Raw genomic sequence first — 20,545 nt, 5'->3', positions numbered from 1 at the left:
AAGATCAGTGGCTCAGATGGTAAAGAATCTGCCTGCAATGCAGGAGACTTGAGTTTGTTACCTGAGTCGGGAAGTCACCCCGGAGAAGGGAATGGTTACCCACTCCAGTACGCTTGCCTGGAGAATCCCATGGTCAGAGGAGGCTGGCGGGCTACAGTCCATGGGGTCACAAAGAGTCGGACACGACTGAGCAACTAACACACACACACACACACACACAGAAGATCGAGTTAAGATGAGGTCACACTTGATTCGGGTGGGCCCTCTCCCATAACTGGGGTCCTTAAAGAGAGGTTTGGACAGGCACAGGGGGACGGCCACGGGACACCCTGATCTCGGACTTCTGGCCTTCAGATCTGTGAGAAGATGGCACTTTGTGACAGCCGCCCTGGGTTAAAACCGCCACCTCTGCCGCCAACTTGTGTACGTCCGGGGCCTCGCTGAGCCCCTTCTCAACTGCAAAATGGCGCGAGGTTCTGGCTGGTGGGGCTGGACTTGACAAACGCTGAGGGGTGATGAGGAGGGCAGAAGGGCGCTCAGAGGCTCTTGCTTGTTCAGCACACCCCAGGCCCGGGGAGGGGTCAGCCTCCGGTGGTCCCTGTGCCCCCTCAATGCTGCAGGCACCCTGTTCCCCTGGTCTGGCCTGGCTGGTGCCTGCTTACCCCTTTACCTTGGACTCAAGTCACTTCTAAAGGAGGCTGGCCTCCTCCCCATCCTCCCCATCCACTCCAGGTGGGGCTGGGCTCCATCGCTTGCCCCACCCCATTCCGTTCTCTCCCTGAGCTACATGGTATTCCGAAAGCGAGGTGAGGGCAGGGCCTCTGGGAGTCTGTCTTGCTCTAACCTGATGTCCACGCTCAGCTGTGTACAGTGGGTGTGGGATTGGCCAATTCCAGGTGCAAAAGACTGAGGAAAAGGCAAGCCATTTGCACCTTTGGGTACTCTGGGCCACACTTGATTCCCATTAGTCAGTAATGGCTGAGATTCCTATATTCCAAGAGCAATTAAATCAGCAGCAAGAAAACAAGAGCCTCACTAACCCAAATGTCACCCTGTCATCTATGTCATGTCACCTTGACCATGGCGGGAGGCAGAGGGGGAAACAGGACATGGCTCTGTGCATAGATACACTAGGTTTTGTGCTTTATTTAAAGTCTGGTTGGGTACAGAAAAACACGCACACACAGTTAGGTTAAAATATCCAAAGAAAATTTACTGCAACTTTCATACAATTGAATTTGTGCTACAAGACACGTTGCATAGGAAACTATTTAAAGCCCCTGAGGAAAAAAATCTCCATATTTAAGGTGCGACTGGTTTTGTTTCTTCTTTGGGGAAAAGTGAGAGATGCTCTCTGGGAAGACTGAAGGCGGAGAGTGGAGCGCAGAATGTAAGATGATTTCGTGGGATGATGGGGAGGGGAATCGTGGGGTGTCTCGGTTTTTGCAGCATAAAATCTGTAATGTTTTTTGTTGTTGTTGTTGTTTTCTAGCTGTGGGTTTTCTGAATCAGAATCAATAGCTGTAGAAGAATGTTTTAGTCCAATAAGGGATTTACATGGATTATACTAAGTAATTAACGCACTTCCAGCAAGCAGATTTAGAGAATGAGATTCCGGAATCCCAGATGGTGCATCGCTCCTGTAAGCACGGCGCGTGTCTCGGCACCTTCCCAGGCATCGACTCTATTGATCTTCCAGATGTTTCTTCTCGCCCATCCCTCACTTTCTTCTGAGATGATGCAACCACACGCGACTGCAGAATTCAGCCCAGCAAGGTGATCTCCAGCTATCAAGCCATCAAGGCAACCATCAGCCAAGGCTCAGATTTTACGTGAGAACATTTTCAGACAATGGTCACCCTGCTCAGATAATCTTCATGCTCTTTTTGTCTTTAAAGATTTCCCTATGCTCTTTATTTCCAAGGAAAGGAGAGACGGACAGACGAGGAGGGGAGAAGGGCTCCATTTCAGGTGAAGTGGAGTTTGGCAAATGCCAGCAGGCGTCTCTGGACATCAGCATAGGGTGTGCTTGTGGTGATGTGTTCTCTGTGCCCAGAAGAGAGGCTGTAAGCTCTGCAGCAAGCATTCCCTGCCCCTGGAAGAGGCTGGGCGCGGCCTCGCAGAGCTGCGGGGACCACTTGGCTCCGGGTGGCGAAGGGCACACAGGCAGGGGCTCAGAAGGCTTCCCCTGTGTCGTGGCCGAATCTTCCTGCAATACGAGGCCAGGGTCAGAAGGTAATAAAAACAGGAGGGAAGCATAGACCAGGACAGCCTCTGAAAGAACGGGCGGGCACCGACTGGACTCGTTTACTGAGACACCACGTTTCCTATTTGATTTCTTTTTCACAAGTACACAGCCAAAAAGGTCCGGCACTTGAGCAAGTGTCCTCCCGTGCTCAGTGGTGAAATGCAAAGTGTGTCCGACAACCAGAAACGCTCCCACAACCCTTAAATACGTATATACATCTATCACATAATTTAAAAAGGTCTTTATAGAACATAAAAACCTCAACACTATCTTACCCTAAGAAGTGTTTTCTTCTTTTAATTTAGGGTCCAGTAAAAAATTAGATAACCACCTTTCTGGTACGCCCTACCCCCATACTTTAAAAAAAAAACCAAACTGATTTTAAATTTAAATTTATACTTAACAAATAGAAACCTATTTGATTGGCAACTACCTGCAGTAGAAATTCCCTTCGGGCCTCCCCCACGATGGAGAAGGCAGGTAGAACATCATACATGTGCTTGGTCCTGGGTGAGGGTCCAGTGGGGAGGGCCCCTGGGTCTGTCTGAGCAGCTGACCCTCCCTTCCTCCCCAGTGCCATGTGCCCGCCTGGGCATCTGGGGCAGACAGAGGGTCCGTGCCCCAGAGCAGCAGGAGGTCGGGGACCTGTTCAAATCACGAAGTCATCATGGTCCACGGGACTGAAGGCGGAGGCACGCAGGATGTCCAGGGAGTTCACCAGGATCAGGGTCCCTGTGAGGTGCTTCCAGCGCTTGGTGATGGGGTTCTTCATCTTGTCCAGGCCGATGTGCAGTTCCTGGATGACGTCCCGGTAGCTGTCCCCGATCTGGTGGCTCCAGGTGAGGAGAAAGTCGTAGGCGGGCTTCCACATGGCCTGGATGGTGCGGTCGTCCAAAACCAAGAGAGAGAGAGCAAAGATTAGGAGATGGTGAGAGAGCTGGTTCGAGTTACCTCTCCTAGTAACCAGCATCATGAACCCCAAAGCAGAGTCGACCCTGTCCTGGGCTAGCACATTTCAGAGGGAAGAAGGCACTTTGCGTGAGAGCAGGTGGGCAGTGCTGAGAGTCAATTCCTAGGTAGGTTGATAAGAAGTCCAGGGTCCCTGAGAAAGAGAGAGGGATCTGAGGCTCTCAAGGAGAAAAGGACAAACTTTTTTTTTCCTACTTTCCTTTGTCTTAGTCAATATAACAAAGTATCTTGCTCAAGTTCATGTTTCTTCCTAACAAGAACCCTCTGACTAATCTTGTTATCTTAAGATGTTTATTGTGGGAGTGGGTCTGGTTAAGGCCTTTCTGTTGTCAGCTCTCATCTTAATTTGGGAGTGGGTCTGCTAAAAGTATATATGGCCTTGGTAAGACTAGTGAGTGGGGGGCGCTCTGCATCCCCCTTCTGAAGTCTATGTCAGAAGAGTTCTCTGTCCTTTTCATACTTTAATAAAACTTTGCTATACAAAAGCTCCTGAGTGATCAAGCCTGGTCCCTGGTCCCTAAATCTTCTTCTTCAGAGATCATGAATCCAACACCGTTCATTGTAAGCTATCAGTACCACGTACTGGCCAAGCCAACAGAAGGGGCCTCTTTCCTTACAACCCCATAGCACTTTCCATTTATTTAGAAACTTGCCACGTCAATAAAGGATGCCCTTATCCTGGGGACTTCCTGCTTCCTAGGTCTCGAGAGCCTTTCCGTCTTTCCAGAAGCTTAAAGTGACTTCCACAAAACAAGTGAGAAAACAGACTATGAGCAGGGACCCAACCAGCCTTGGCTGAAGCCGGCAACATACCAGGATCTGTCCACCCCACCCTGTGTGGGGCAGAGCCCCACCATCCCGCGTCCTCCAATCGGGCCTAAGGTAATTTAAGATCAGGATCAGCGAGGGACTGGCAGTTCCGAGGATGCTGTTCCAATGTCCCGCCTGAGAGCAGAGCAGCCTCACCACCACCCAGGGCCTGGCTGCCAACTGAGGGTCCCGATAACGATGGACATGCTCCCTCTCATCGCGAGCCTCCTCTGCACTGAGCACTCGCCTTCACACTTCATCATCTGTCCTCCTAAAAGTGCTCTAATGTAGACGCCGTCACCACCGCATTTGACAGGTGGAGGGAAGGGCAGCCGGGCTCACCTCACTGTCCACCACTCCGTTTCTGTCCCGGTGGGGAGACTCGTACGCGTCCATCTGCTGCTTGGACACCTTGGCGAGCTTCTCGGCCAGCTCCCGCCAGCGCTGCGCCACCTCGACCGCCGTGGTCAGGAGCACGAAGTCTTGGATGAGTCTGACCACCAGGCCCTGGCAGTCCATCTTCAGTAAGGCCTGAGGAGGAAGGGGCGGGGATGAGGCAGGGCTGAGGGCAGGCTCCGGGCTCCCAGGAAGCTGGCCCCGCAGAGACCATGTGCTGACTCCCTGGATGCTGTGTGGCCTGAGCAGCCCCTCTGCTGGAACCCACGATCGCAGGATGTACGGGGCCCCCTGCCTGCACATCCTCGCCCTCCTGTAACTCACAGCAGGGTCTTTGCAGATGGAACCAGCTACGCTGTGGCCCTGGTGGACTAGGGTGCGTGCCCCTCTTCCAACAACTGGCGTCCTTATGCGGAGAGAAACAGACACGCAGAGATAGAGGGAAGACTGGAGGTAGGGACAGGGTGATGCAACCACAGCACTGGAGCCCCCAGGAGCTGGGAGAGCGGCATGACAGACCCCCGCAGAGCCCCCAGAGAAGCCAGCCCTGCGACAGCCCCAGAACAGAGGCAGGATGAATCTCAACTGCTTGGAGCCTCCCAGTCTGCGGTCCTTCCACTCGGTAGCCCCGGGACATGGATGGGTGGGGTGGGTGAGATGTTGGCTGTTCATGTGTTCCCACCGCCACTGGGGAAACTGGAGAAGTGATGCACTTGACCCAGACGGCCAGTGCAGGATGGTCTGGGCGCACAGCAGGACAAGCTGCCGTCAGCGGGTGGGGAGCCCTGACTCACAGAACAGACGCGAGCAGGGCGTTCAGATTGGGACCTGGAGTGCCGAGCAAGATCCGGGACCCTTGGGTTCTGGAGACACACGAAAGGGCGGGATACAGGGAGGCTGAGAGAGGCCAAACCATTAAAAGTCTCCAGAATCAATGGGACCCCCACCCTTGTCACAACTGTGAGAGATTTCCAATGCGTCTCTGCACAGGGCTAACTAACCGTGGAGGGACGGGGGGTCAGGAGGAGAGAAGTGTTGTCAGCTGGGAAGGAGGCAACGGCAGATTCCCAGGCCACGTTCCCGTGTGACCCGAATAGCAGGTGGCCCGGCTGGCCCATTGGGGCAGGCTTTTAACACAGGGCTTGCTGCCCTGGGGTTCTGTGCAGCCCAGGCTGGAGGCGGGGGTCACACTAATGTTTCTGGCTTAAAGAAATGAAGCCACATCAGTATCACAAACCCACAGGTCTACTGTCCCCACACATCACCCCAAGCCACACGGATGTCTGCTGGGTGTTGGGCTGTGGGTCCCACGGAGCCGGCACAGAGTGTGTGACTGTGGGCAGCCAGGATGGAGCCCTGGCAGGAGGAGAAGACTCTGTGAGGACCAGACCCACCTGGGCCACAGAGCCAAGGCTCACCCCAACCTCATTCACCCAGCAGATTCTTAGATTACAGCCTAACAGCTGCAGAAGGGAGGCTCCGGGGCCCCAGCGATGGGGTCTGAGATGTCCTGGGGCCCTCAGACATCGAGGATGCGACTGAAGAGACGCTGAGATCAGGCCCCGCCTCCTTTCTGTCCCTGAACGCTCTGTCCAAGCACCTGAGGCTGTCACTTCAAGGCTCCACAGAAAAAGTGCTAAAAACATCAATACACCTACCAGCCAACCCCTCCCCAGCTGAGCCAAACACATCTTTCTCTTCAAACATTTTGTGAAGCTGCGGGCAGCCTGGCATCCGAGCAAGGTCAGTGTGCTGGGCTGCTACTTGAAAGAACGCAGCTATTTTAGACTGAGCGTTCTCGTTGAAGTACATTTATTTGTGGGAACTTAACAAAATGAATGGATGGTGACTTTGGGCGAGGGGGCTTCCTGAATGTATAAGCATCTCAATCTTTACCTTTAAAACACAAGCTCATTCTGAGGCTGTCCAGGGTCCAAAGGCTTAGCAACTGGCTTTAAGGTGGGAAACCAGAAGGGAGGACCATGTGGTCCTTTTCTGATTTTTGTCTTTATAAAAATAAACTGCCATCACTGAGTCCTTCCGGTGAGCTGGGCACGGGGCTCATCTACTCTCCAGAAGCTCCATGGAGAGAAGCCAAGCTCACCCCAGTTTGCAGATAAAGTTGAGAGGACAGGGGTCCAGTGTTGGAGCTGGTCTGGCCTCCAGGCAGCCTGTGCCCGGCTCCCACTCACTGTGCGGGCTGCGTGGTGTCTGATTTATAGACCCCGTAGACACTGGGTGACTTGTCCAGGGTCCCATAGCTCGAGGGGACAGGAGTGCTGCATGGTGTCTGTTTTATAGACCTTGTAGATGCTGGGTGGCCTGTCCAGGGCCCCACAGCTTGAGGGGAGGCAAGTAAGATTTCCCGGCGCTCAGGCCAATGCCTTGCCAGCTCTGTGGGCACCACGTGACCTCAGGACCTGTGCATGAGGCTTCAGCGCGATGATTCAGACATTTCAGAAACTGGTCTCTTTGAACTTAGATATCTTCAAGTGACATTGTTTGAAGAAAATTAAATGTTTACTAGATTTGTACTGCAGAGCCTGGTATGGGGGGGGATGTGTGATATACTGGTAGAATTCAGGATTTAAATTCTTTTGCTTGAATAATAATAATAATAATAAAAAAACAAGGTCCTACTGTACAGCTCAGGGAACTAGAGCCAATACCCTCTGATAAACCATAATAAATATGAAAAAGAATGTCTCCCTATATATGTACAACCAAATCACTTTGCTGTGCAGCAGAAATTAACACAACACTCTAAATCAACTATATTTGAATAATAAAAAAAATTAAAAAAAAAAAACTTTTGGCGTGGTGTGGTTTGAGCCCAGATGCACAGGGGAGGCAGGGCCCCTGCTAGCCACGCCTGCTGTTCTGAGAAGGATCCGGCCGACCCCCAGTGACAACGGTCCCTCCCAGGCTTCCGCATAGCATCCCGGCAGCACGTGTGTGCTCAGCTGCCTGGCTCCGCAAGCGGCCTGTTTTCCAGGTAACAGAACACTTCAGAGTCCCCCGCTTCTGCTTCGGGGATCCCTGGTAGGGGTGATCAAAGCTGCTTTCTCCTCAGGGTACAGCGCACAGGGACAAATGTCCTGAGAAGCTCAGCCCCTCTCTCTGGCCTCTGAGAGGCTACAGCTGCCCACACCATCTCCAAGGGGTAGTTCTTACATTTTTTTTTTTCCCCCCGAAGGATGCATTTTGGGTGCTCACCAAATCTCAGAAATAAAATTTTCTCAGCTGCAGGGGTCTGGTTCTGGAACCTTTTCCCTGTGGCACCTCTTTAATTTCTGCACACACAAGTTAACACAGGTAATAGCAGAGAACAGAACACACCCAATGAAACAAAGCACAAAACCGGCCCCAGCTTGACTCTCAGTAGCTGGAGTGACCGTGCCTTAGGTCAGGGTGGCCAAGCTTGCTCTGTAGGGCCAGACAGGATCTGTTTTTGGCTCTGCAGGCAGGGGGTCTCTGCCTTGGCTGCGTGACTGCGGTGGGGCGAGAGAGTAGCACAGACAGCACTTGAACGAGTGGACAGGGCTGTGTTCCAGTAAAACTTCCCTTACGAAAGCAGGTGGCCCTCGGGCCAGGGTGCCAATTCCCGTTTGAAAAGACATTCTTATGAGAATACGACAAAGCATCATTCTGCGGTATGCTCATTCCAAGCTTCCATTCCAGAGGTTCAAACACCAGAAGGGCGGTCACCATGGCAACCCTGCTCCTCCCTGTATCAGTGCCCTCGGGGCTTCCGGACCCCCTGGCAGGAAAGAGCCCAGAAACCTCCGTAAGTGCACAGCTGGTAGGTAGCTGCATCCTCTTCTGGGGGAGAAGGTGGTTTTGCTCCCTTTTCAGAGAATTCCTTCATCCCAACCTCTCCAGCCCCAACTCTCCCTGATCTCAACACTCCCCTCATTTCCATTTGCTTCTCCAGGTTCTCGGTGTTGATTTCACCTACAACCTTACTCCTAAAACCACCACCTGCCTAGACTTGTATTCTTACAGCAACTTTCTCTTTTTTCAGAGAAACTCCAAGAGCCCACAGCATCCTTCCCTCTAGATCCTGGACTCCCACCGCCACCACCCGTGACTCCTGGTCACCCACCCTGACGGCTTCGCTCCTGGCAGCCCCAGGACCAGTTCTGATTGCTGGCTTAGGCCCCTTCAGGAGAGGCCGCCCTGCCCACAGCCCGGTTCCTCCTGCAGTTCCAGCCAACTCTCCCTCCTTCCCTCCCAGCCCGGAGGACAGACTCCTTGCTGCTCCCTCAGGGTGTAACCCCCAGAGTCAAGAATAATCTCTTACATTGAAAGAGTGTTGCTAAATGAAAACACTTCCAGTTCTTACAGAGCTAGGTTCCTGAGGGTTCTGTCTGCCACCCTCCAAACTCATGCACACATACACACACACACACACACACACGAGATGGCCATCACCCAGATCTTCACAGTCCTCGAATATGAGCCAAACCCTTCCCTCCACTCACTGTAGTCACCACGTCCTGGAACAAATACACAGCAATGTTTCCCACCTGGATTTTCAACCACACTCAGAAAACTCTTCCCCAGACCCACAAAGTGTGTCAAAAGCAGCATTAATGCCTTAAAAACAGAAGAACACACTCTGTCATTTCTTACTCTCACGCGTGCTGCATGTTCAGTCGCTCAGACGTGTCCAACTCTTTCGCGACCTCCTGGATTGTAGCCTGCCAGTCTCTGTCCATGGGATTTCCCAGGCAAGAATACTGCAGTGGGTTGCCATTTCCTTCTCCAGGGGATCTTCTTGACCCAGGGATCGGATTCCTATCTCCTGCATTGGCAGGTGGGTTCTTTGCCCCTGAGCCACCTGTGGAAGCCCTCTCACCCTCATAAAACAAAACTAAATCCCAGACGTGGGAACCCAAGGCTCAAAAATGCGAGAAGGGTGCACACCCATCAGCAGGGGCCATTCAGTCCGGTCACTGCAGAGACAGAGATGGACACCGGTGGGCTTTTAAATCATCCCCCGTCACTCTCAGGCCTTGCTCGCCTCAATGTGACCCCGCTGCCATGGCCAATGCTGGCTCCTCCTTCTCTGCAGGGTGCCTGCAGCTGGCAGAATGCTGTCACGAAACGGAAGGGACAAGCCTGCAGAGTCACGGGGCTGGGACCTGGCTCGGAGCAGCGTTGGTAATGGTGAGACCAGGCACCACCGCCTTCTTGGAGATGGAGGACCAGAGCATCTGCCCAGCTGGGGGTGGCAGCTCCGCACAGACCCAGAGCCGCCTGCTCACGTGCTCCAGCGGGAGGAGCTGACCACAGACAGTGCAGGGCAAACCCGAGGAAGGGAGGAAGACCCATGGCGTCTACCCTGCAGACCGCTAACACAGGCTGCTTTGGAAGATGGGCCCGGAGTGGGGGCCTTCTGCTGCTGTTTCTCGGGACTGGCAAATAACAATGCAAAAAGAGCACCTGCCGTCTTCACAAACAGAAATGCCAATGAGGACTATCTTCATTTTGGAAAAAAAAAAAACCTGGGATGAGCCACAGCAGCGGGCCAGGCCCAGGACCCCGGGGGACTCTGAAGGTCAGCACGGCTGTGCAGGTGGCCTGGGAACTGCCCCTCTGGGCCACAGCACAGACCCGGGGCCATCCAACCCCTACCCAGCATGGCAGGATGGAGAGAAAGCCCAGGGCTGCCTTGCTCCCTGCCCGCCCTCTTGCCAAGGTGGGCCAGGTCTGAAGGCTAAGGGTGGGGCAGGGGTGTGGGGGCACTGACTGTCAGCCGTGTGGCTCGGAGGCTGGGAGGTGACAGGTACAGCAACACACCTGGGTGGGTCCCCAAGGAGAAGCACACACCTGGGTCCCCTTCCCGCCCCCTAAAACACTTACCCCAGCCCCCGGCCCAATGCTCAAGGAAGAAGGCACGAGCGTCATCCAGCCTGGGCCAACCCCACCGCCAGCACACGGCCATCTCGACTCAGCCCAGCCTCTGGCCTCCCCTGGCCTCTGGTGCTACCCTCCCCCCTCCCCCCTGCACCCAACAGCCCCTCTCTGCTGGGTGGGCCACGGCCCACCCCCCGTGTCAGCCCTCCCCCCACACTTGCCTTTCCCTGGCCCACTCACATCAAGGGGATCTTTTCTTCAGGGCCCATCACTGATCTGTCCTGCACTCCTGTGGGTATTCACTCCGCATCTCCCTCAAGGAAAGGTGCAACACGCTACCCTCAAATAAGGGCACAGCAGACACCGGAGACATGTTTCATGAACATGGAGTACAAACACCTGCCCTGGACGGGGCGGCTCTTCCGAGCTCTGTTAGAAGCTGCAGCCATATGCCTGCCACCAGTTCCCCCTGGCCTGTTTCTGACAACAGAACTTGACTTCAGAAGCTCTTCAAATATGTGGTGCCTATTCCAGGATCTTCCTAACCCACAAGTCCCGCCAGCCAAGCGATCGTCAAGGGGGTTCATTCAATGCTCTCTCATGCCTGGAGGTGCTCCACGAGCTCCGTCCATCCTGGCTACTCTCCTCGGGGTCAGCGTCTCACGTCCCCCCACTTTCTTGATGGCCGGGGTGGCGGTAGCGTCACCCGTGTTGGACGGCCATCGTTTGTCACAGACAGGCAGGGCCTCTACTGGAGAGCTGGGCAGACCGGGGACAGAGGGGTGCTTTCCACGGTGGTCACACCGTGCGGGTGAGACAGGGCTGCAGAGAAACAGCCAGAGATCATAGTTACATAAGGTGCTGCTGGACCAGCTCTGATATTGAACAGATGCACGAAAACGGCGAAAGAGCAAACGGAACCAGAGAACAGAAACACACCTGACCTGAGGAGACTGCGTCCAGGTCAGATTCTCAGCCTGCGTCACTCATTCATTCACTCACTCCTCATTCACTCACGTATTCACTCATTCATCAAATAGTTGGGTGTTTCTTGTGTGCCAGCATGGTTTCCCTCATGGAGTTCATATCCAATTAGCCTAATGATAAGGACCACGAATACGAGTAAACAAGAGCATTTCAGATTTGAGAAAGTGCCATGAAGACAAAGCTACAATAACACAGGGAGTCTGGCGCAGGGACCCAGAGGCGCCAGGTCGCTTCATCGAGGGCGGCAGAAAAGGTCTGGCAAGGACATTTGAGCCGGGACCTGAGGGACATAAAACGCAGCCACATGAAACTGGAGTGGAGAGAAATCCAGGCAGAGGGAACAGCACATGCAGAGGCCCGGGGCAGGGGCAGCCAGGTGTGTCCAAAACATGGAGAAACGGCCACCGGTGCAGCCGGTGTGCAGCGGCAGGTACAACCCCCAGCGGTGGGCCCGGCAGGGCCAGACAACTCAGTCCTTGGTTCCTTTTTCCTTCTCATCTGCCTGCAAATTTACTGTCTGAAAACCTTCACCACTTTTAATTCATTCAATCACTGCTTCCAAACCAAGGAGTCATAACTGAACAGAAAGCTACCTTCAAAACGAGAGGGGTGGGGAAGAGGTGGTCTGCCTGGGACAGGGCTGGAGAGAGGGGCGGGTGAAATCAGCCACTGAGGCTGCAGGAAGCCTGACCGCCCAGTGATTTGTTAAGTCCCTGGAAATAAAACACCTGGTTTCCAGCGACTCTCTAAACACGCTGGGATAAATCAGCCTGTAGTTTCTAGAGGTTTGGCCAACCATTCAAACCTGCCAGCCCACAAGATGAGGCGATAGGAGAGGAGCCGGGGAGGGGCGGGAGAGGGGAAACACTGCTAAACCAGTTCCACTGCTGCACCACAAATCCAACCTTGTCCCGGGGCCATGCTCCTGCCAAGGTCAGGTTTCATTTCCTCCTTGCCTGGGAGTCCTGGTGGGTGTGGGGCTGGCAGGGGATGGGGGGAGGACCGAGTTGCACACGGAACCCCTCTCCCCTCCCGACTAACCCAAGGAAGCTTCCCGAAAAACCCGCTCTCAGGGAAAGTTCCCCAAGTTGAACAAAAGGATGAAAAGAAACAAGTTGGAAATGGAAGTTGAGCACCACCTCCTCAGTCCACCCAGGTTCATTCATCCTGCCCCATTCAAGGTGAGCGATTTGCAGCTGTGAGGAAGGAACGATTAAATACCCTTCATGGTCCATGAATGCATATCATTCCACCATCATGGAGAATCCCTGCTGGTGGCTCCCTCCTGCCCCCCTGCACGGGGTCTATCCATGAGGGCACCACGCAACTCAGGCTGGACACAAACTGCGAGAATTGATCTCACGGGTGGGCTGGCGGGATGAGCCCTGAAGGGGGGCCCTGGCTTCTTGCTGTGCAGGACCCTCATCCAGTGCCTGGGCAGGTTCCTCTGTTGCCCATCCCCCTCACCTCGTCCCCACCCATTGCCATGACAACGGGCTTCCTCCCCACTGAAGCTGCCATCAGTGATGGATGCCCTCAGTGACCTCCTGGTTGCCACCTCCAGGTCCGGTGTCCCTCCTATGGGCAAAGTCAGGCTCTTATCCCGTTCCGTTGTGTCTGGCACTTTGTATTATTGTGGGGCCACTGTCAAGGGGTCTTTCTTGATGCCTTGCTTCCTGTTAGGCTGCTGCAGGGGCCATGCCCCCGTGGACCGTACCCCTTCTGCACCCCCCAGCCCCAGGGGGCAGCATGGGATGTGAATGCAACACCTCCATCCACGCACACACCCTCACACCCACACAAATACGCCGGGCCCATCCATTCCAACAGGCACGCACTCAGAATGGCAGGTGCTGGGGGAAGGAGGGGAGTTGAGGTGGCAGAAATGCAGGGGTGCTGGGAGTCATACCTTACAGGGCTTAGGAGGTGAAAAGGGCTGTGTGGAATGGGCAGAATGAGGGGGAAAAAAAGGGCTATGACAGAGTCACAGGCTTCCCACGGGAACAAAAACTAGTGGCATGTTCGTATCAGGGGACGGGGAAGGGAACTGAGTCGGCTTCTGTTACACAAAGAATCAACAGAATGTCTGCTGGCATGAATTCAACCAGGGATGCCCAGAAGGCATCAAGCTTCTCCCAGGTAACTGCACCGGAAGTTAGAGTGACCAGTGCAGAGCCCGGGCCTGTTGGAAGCTGTGAATGGGTAAGGAAGGTGCTTTCCGGTTGGTTTATAAGCTCTAACCAGCAGGGGGGGCTCTAACCGCCCCCTCTTTACTTAGGATTCCAGTTTCCGGTTGTGCTGGCGAAACAGAGGCGGTCCTCCCTTGAGTTTCCTGAAGGAAATCAACCCTGAATGTTCACTGCAAGGACTGATGTTGAAGCCCCAAGAATACTTTGGTCACCTGATGCGAAGAGCCGACTCACTGGAAAAGACCCTGATGCTAGGAAAGATTAAGGGCAGGAGAAGAAAGGGACGACAGAGGATGAGATGGTTGGATGGCATCATCGACTCGATGGACATGAGTTTGAGCAAGCTCCGGGAGATACTGAAAGACGAGGAAGCCTGGGGTGCTGCAGTCCATGGGAGTGGCAAAGAGTTGGACGTGACAACCACTGAACAACAACAATAACAACCACAACGTCACCCCAAATCAAACAGAAGCAAAAAGGAGGAAGAGGAAATGATACTGAGGAGGGCAGAACCTTCAAGTAAGGCCCAGAGAGAAAAATTCACATTGTGATCAAGTCAGACTTTGGGGCAATGGTTCACCAAACCTTCACGTCACAGGTCCCACTGGATCTGACGAAAGGATGGATCTCCTCCCAGGAGATCTAAATAGGAGCGGGTGGACGCAGGGCCCCCTTGTGCCCCAACCCCCGCATCCGGCAGGGGGAGATGCATTCTGGACCTCCGAGCTCACAAATTCAGCGGGAGGAGACCTGAACGACCCTCACGCCCCGGTGGTGCTGAGCTGTTTGGGGCTCCCCTCCCTGAGGCCCACGTAAATGCCTGTCCCCAGGTGCATGTGAGTGTCCGGGAGCAGAGAGGGGCCCCAAACCCCAGGCCCACCAACTGAGGAGACCACGCCTGTGCCTGCGTGTGCCAGGGCTCTAAGGCCAGATTGGGCCCCCAGTCTCCGAGAAGCCGGCCCCCGCCGGCCACTCACCATCATGAGCTCCTTCTGGAAGGACTTTCGGTCTTTGTTGTCCGTGTTGTTGCAGTCTTCCTTCAGCTTCTCCAGGACGGACGCTACCCGCTCAGGCTCACTGTCCAGCTCGGCCCGGCAGAAGAAGGTGAGAGGCAGGTCCCCGTAGCCCAGGGCATCAGCGAAGGAGCGCCAGCTGCTGACGTTCTCCATGAGCAGCGTGCGGACGGAGGCGTAGATGTAGGTGAGGAACTTGCAGGGCCGCAGGATCTGCTCCAGCAGCACCGACGTGCTCAGCTCAGGCCCTGCGAGCAGGCTGGGCCGCGCCTTGCCCACCACCAGCACGTTCTTGGCGTGCACCAGGCCCACCCTGCCCTGGTGGTAGCCGATGTACCACTCCTTCGTCCACAGCTGCCCCTTGAGCCGGATCTTCTCCTCGCTGAGCAGGGCGATGGCATCGCCCTTCTTGTACTCCAGCAGGTAGTGGTTCTTGCTCTGCCGCACCACCGTCTTGAGTAACTTGCCGAACTTGAGGCTGGACACGGGGCGGTCCTGAAACGTGGGGTATTTGGTGGTGGCGGCCAGCGGGGACAGGATAATCTTCCCCACCTCGTTCTTCTTGAGGAAGCGTCTCTGCCAAGATGGCTTGATGGCGCTTTTGGGGGGCGGCTGGGGGGTCTGCACGCAAAACTGGGTGAGTATGGCCTCCTGGTCATCTTTCACCTGAACCCGCAGGGTGAAGTCAGAGAGCTCGCTGGGGTTCTGGCATGTGATGGGGAAGATGAGGCGGCTGACCTTGCCCAGCTTCACCTGGAACCCTCTCACGGCCTTGGCCTGCTCGCTGGCTTTGACCTCATAGTTGGTCATGTTGGAAAACACACAGACTTGGAGATCCTGGGGTCTGGATAGAACGAACTGGTGCTTGCCCCAGAGCTGCAGGGCCACTGGGGCCGGGGTAGGGGCCTGGCGGGTGACCTCGCTGACCAGGAGGGTCTTTGGGGTGCAGTCATGCCCGAAAATGGTCACCACTGTCTTGAAGGATGGGTGGATGTGTTTGGGGCCATAGAGACCCACGGTGACTTTTTTATTGATGAAGTCCCAGACCGTGGAAGGGTAGAGGATGTTCGGGCCGTGGGCGACGATGGCCAGGTACATACAGGGCTCCAGGTTGTCCAGCTGGACCTGGACTGTGTCCCCGTAGCTGTAGGCGAGAGGGATGGGGACGTAGGGCCCCTCTTTGGAGTCACTCCTCAGGCACTGGAGGCCCACTGTGCTTTTGCTGAAAATGTCACTCTTAACCTCGGCTGACACCTTCATCTCCAGGATGAGGTGGGTCTTCACCTCCAGGGTGCTCAGCTTCACCTCCAGCACTGGGCTGATGGAGCTGCACCGGTCGCTGTTGAGCTCCAGCGGGGGATCCAGCAGAGCCTTCATGGAGATCTGCTGCATCTCCCCGGGAGCCACATGGCCCTCGGGCACGTGGATGCTGATGTTGGCGTCGGGGAGCTGCACGGCGCCCCCCGAGCTGTCCAGCTTGCACACGATGTTCGTCTCCACCGCCTGGGTCTGGCCCCACCCAGGGCTCTGGCCCAGCAGGTCCAGGTCGTGGCAAGACCGGGCCAGCTTCCGGTGGCTCAGCCAGGCAGCCCGGAAGTCCTCGCGGCTCTGGAACTGCTCGGGGGCAGGTGATTTCAAGCCTGTGAAAAACCCCGAGGACGCAGGCACGTCAGACTTGGCCTGGAGCACGGAGAGCTCCGAGAGGCTGTAGGAACGCTTGCTTCGGAAGAAAGGGTTGTCCCGCTTGACGGGTGGCTCCGTGGGGAGGCGGCCGGTGGCCGGCAGCTCGTCAAAGATGTTGCCGGTGCTGTTGGTGGTCGCCGAGCTGGACTCGGTGAAGGAGGATGTCCCTGTGTCGAAGAGGAGCAAGTCCACGGCGCTTCTGGGCATCAGCTCGTCCACGCTGGGCATCGCTGGGACATTCCCATTAAGAAACGGGTTCGTCTGGACTCCGTTCCAGAAAGGATTATTACTGTAGGGTTTGCTGGATTCCTTCTTGGCATCCGTCCATCCCCCGAGCAAATCGAGCTCCTTGGCGACTTCGTCCGGGCTGTCTGGAAGATTGTCGATCATCCCACTGTCGCTGAGGGTGGAGTTCCGGTAGTTTAAGGGCTGCACGTAGGAGGAGGGGATGTAGCCCATCTCTGTGGTGTTGTGGGCATACCACCACTCCCCGCCCGACGTGTCCAGGACATAGAGGTGGTCGCCCTTGGAGAACTTGAGGGTGGTGAAGTTGGTTGGGCAGTAGTCCTTGATTGCAATCACCTCCTTCGCGTTTCCAAAGGGTGTGGGATTGTCGACGAGCAAGGCACTGGGAGAAGGCACTGTGCAAAATAAAGAACAGGAGGTGAGGGTGGGCTCCCAAGAAGAGGCAGAATGCTGTCCCAAGCCATGGAGAAAAGAGGCCTGGGAAACCATCACCCCTGACATGGAGACAACAAGCCAGGCATAACCGACAGAAACCAACCAGTGAAATCTGGGGTCTGATTCACCTGAATTCTCCCCAAATTCCATCACATCCCAATCACAGTCTAAGTCAGGTAGAAAGCCTCTCTCTCCACCATCCACAGAAACACAAATCAGCATGATAGAATTATCAGATGTCCCGGGTTTTACCATAAAGAAGGCTGAGTGCCGAAGTATTGATACTTTTGAACTGTGGTGCTGGAGAAGACTCTTGAGAGTCCCTGGGACTGCAAGGAGATCAAACCAGTCAGTCCTAAAGGAGATCAACCCTGAATATTCTTTGGAAGGACTGATGCTGAAGCTGAAGTTACAAAAATACTTTGGCCCCCCGATGCAAAAAGATGACTCATTGGAAAAGACCCTGATGCTGGGAGAGTTTGAAGGTAGGAGGAGAAGGAGGCGGCAGACAATAAGATGGTTGGACGGCATCACAGACTCAATGGACATGGGTTTGAGCAAAGTCCGGGAGACGGTGAAGGACAGGGAAGCCTGCACTGCTGTAGTCCATGCGGTCACAGAGTCAGACATGACTTATTGACTGAGCGACAACTGGGGTTTTAAACATCTCCTTTTAACTGGACTTTTCGTGATTTAACTAACTTATTGGGACTGCTGCTAGGTCAAAAGAGAAGTTGAAAGTGATTTAGAAAAACAGTGTTAAATGACCCAGTGCATGTAACCAAAGACCAGAAAAGCCCTCCAGCAGTAATCTCTTTGTGTCTAAGAACAAATTCCACTCTCTCCCTTCAGAATGAAATACATACACCGAGGGGAACGTACCCTTGATAATCAGACCCGTTTCCTGGTTCCCAAGTTGAACCCATTTTTCATCAAACTATTTATATGAAATAAGATTTTTGAGTCGGGTCTCTTTCAGCCTCTTTTAAAAAATCGTTCAGAAGAACACCATGAAATCATTTCTCTCTTATGCCCTGAAAATTAAAGGTTGCGGTTCGGTCATAATTCACGTTCTTTTGAACAACTCTTTAAGCAATCTGAAAAAATGCCAACACTTTAAACAACGGACTCAAACTAATTTATGGCTCTTGGTGTCCAACTATGTGTTACCAATGTAGACAGCAATTAGAACAGCAGAAAAAAAGTCATCTAAACAATAGGATGTGTTTTGAAAAATAACGGATAATTAAAAACCTCCCATAGGTGACCAAGTACATATACGTAGAGGATCAGGGTTAAGAGGATGAAGACATTTCTTTCTGATGGAAATAACCCCATATATTGGCCCCCTTCTCACCCCAGCTGTGCCTTGTTTTACGGAGTTTGCTGCCTTCCTGTTACAGAAAAATGAAAGCAAATGTTCTTAGTTGTCTTAAATGAACAAGCAAAGAAAGGACATTTTTAGTGGAATTACACTTCCATCTTGTCTAATGTATGACTAAGTCAACAGATAAACTAGTCTATCAAATCGGCCCTCCTGCAAAAACAACTCACCTGCCCATTTCCCTTTCCTAAAGGAAATAATAATAAATTAAATTGTATAAAGGAAATGATAATAAAGTATATTGTATTTCTACAGCAAAGTCTCAGGAAATAAGGTAGGAAGTTTCTATTTATTTACACTAACTAAATTATAGAGATATGCTTGGCAGGGTGTGTACCTGGGCCTTGGGGAGGCTGTCACCTACCACCAAGTCTGGCGTGTCAGAGAAAATCTGGCTCTGGGATCATCAGACCTGGACTTTTAATCTGTACCCTTAGGGCTTCCCTGGTGGCTCAGCTGGTAAAAGAATCCACCTGCAATGTGGGACACCTGGGTTCGCTCCCTGGGTTGGGAAGATCCCCTGGAGAGGGGAACGGCTACACACTCCAGTATTCTGGCCTGGAGAATTCCATCGACTGTGTAGTCCAGGAGGTCACAAAGAGTCGGATTACGACTGAGCAACTTCTTTCACTTTAACAGCTGTGGGATCTCTGGAGTCTGGGATTGTTCATGATGGATAAACCATCTATCCTCAATGGGCTCTGGTGGGGATTAAATGAGATGATGCTGATGAAGTGATGAATATAATGATACTTAGTCTAAGCAAAGGACTCACAAAACCAATGAACTTATGGTTACTGCAGGGAAGGGACAGGGAGTTTGGGATGGACATGTCCCTGCTGCTATGTTTAAGATGGATAACCAACAAGGACCTACTGTATAGCACAGAGAACTCTGCTCCATGTTATGTGGCAGCCTGGATGGGAGGGGAGTTCAGGGCAGAGTGGATGCACGTATATGTCTGGCTGAGTCCCTTCACTGTTCACCTGGAACTATCACATTGTCAATCAGCTATACCCAATACAAAACAAAAAGTTTAAAAAATAAATAAAGCCCCCCCCCCTCGAGCCCCCTCCTAATTTAATTTTTCTCCATAGCATTTATCATCAACTGATACAAAATGTCCTTACATATTTATTTTGGTTTTGCGGGGGAGGGTTCCATTGCCCCACTAGGCTGTATGCTCTGTTAGGGTATGTCTTGCTCACAGCAAGTTGCTTACAGCAGAGAAGCAACATCCACGTTATTGAAACAAGGTGTTGGCCGAAGTCAAAGTTAGTATTCCCCTGGCTTTGCCCTTTTTCTGTAAAATCACACCGGAGAGAAATCACTTAAGACAGAAAGGAGGGAGTGAATAAAAACAGCCAAGCCAAAGATAACAGCTTCGGCGGGGTGGGGTGTGAAGAAGGGAGCTGGGTCAGCTGAGGTCCAAGGATAGCATAAGATCTTCCCTCCTACTTTTTTTTTTCCAGTCACAGGCTCCAGGAATACAAACAATTTTTTGTTTCCTTGACACGTCTCATGAAAGTGTCACATAAAAATTAAAACCAAATGATAATGAAAGAAAGCTGGCCGGCTATTAAAATCTTGTTAGACTTCCTCAAAAGTTATATCCCTATTACGTTCCTCCAGAATAATTCCCTTACAGTAATATTTTTTTTAATTAAAAACCAAAGCTATTAAGCAGGATGTAGCCTGAGAAAATTTATCAGTGCAAATGAAGAATAAAAATGGTTTTACTTAATATTCCAAGCTTTCTTCTTAGGAGAGGAGTGGCTACAGACTTCACTTAAGGATGAGGCTCATTTGATGGGAGACCGCACCCCTTCCAGTCGGGACCCTGTGGAGGTGGACCACGGGGTGAGCTCCCTTCTAAGACCTGCCTCTTTATCAGTCGAGTGCTACAGACACCTGGGGACAAGAGGCTGGGACTTCTATTAAGTCCGATGCAGGAAAATCCCCTATCAAATTCCATCTTAATGAATTCTGGAGAGTGCTGCCCAGATTCACAGGTACCTTGATTTTTAATACAAAAAAATATCCCCGGGTGTCAGGAGGTTCAACTTACTGAATAATACATTTCCTACCCTTCTGCCTTGGTTCTTATATAGGAAAAACATTTATCAGGTGTGGAAAACATTGCACCGGATATTTTGCCTGAAATAAGACCCCACCTTGAAGCTGGCTTTATCATCAGGATGTGCAGGGAGCTGCTCGGCTGAAATGCTGCCTGGGCCACAGGTCGCCCCCTCGGGAGTGTGGTCCAGGGGTCTCTCCCCATTCCATTGCCCTAAGCTAACCGGCCCTGCCTCACAGCCCTGGC

At 53.0% G+C, this 20,545-nt stretch overlaps 1 protein-coding gene across 4 annotated transcripts in view; it reads right to left on the bottom strand.

The window, feature by feature from the left end:
- Positions 1-1,187: 1,187 nt before the first annotated feature.
- Positions 1,188-20,545, bottom strand: part of SH3BP4 (SH3 domain binding protein 4) — a 99,972-nt gene continuing 80,614 nt past the window's right edge. For 2 of the 4 annotated variants that reach the window (XM_055586522.1, XM_055586523.1), the window contains 3 exons: positions 14,439-16,798; positions 4,370-4,558; positions 1,188-3,122 (listed from right to left, as the gene is read on the bottom strand). In XM_055586522.1, the coding sequence (XP_055442497.1) occupies positions 2,898-3,122; positions 4,370-4,558; positions 14,439-16,798 (2,774 nt within the window). In that variant the 3' untranslated portion in view covers positions 1,188-2,897. The remainder of the gene's footprint in view (positions 3,123-4,369; positions 4,559-14,438; positions 16,799-20,545) is intronic. The other 2 variants (XR_008716105.1, XM_055586521.1) reach the window with 2 other exon arrangements.

This window comes from Bubalus kerabau, chromosome 6 (genome assembly GCF_029407905.1).
Source record: "Bubalus kerabau isolate K-KA32 ecotype Philippines breed swamp buffalo chromosome 6, PCC_UOA_SB_1v2, whole genome shotgun sequence".
In the NCBI taxonomy this organism is placed as follows: Eukaryota; Metazoa; Chordata; class Mammalia; order Artiodactyla; family Bovidae; genus Bubalus; species Bubalus kerabau.
Note: the sequence above shows the minus strand (reverse complement) of the source record. Positions and strands in the feature narration are given on the sequence as shown.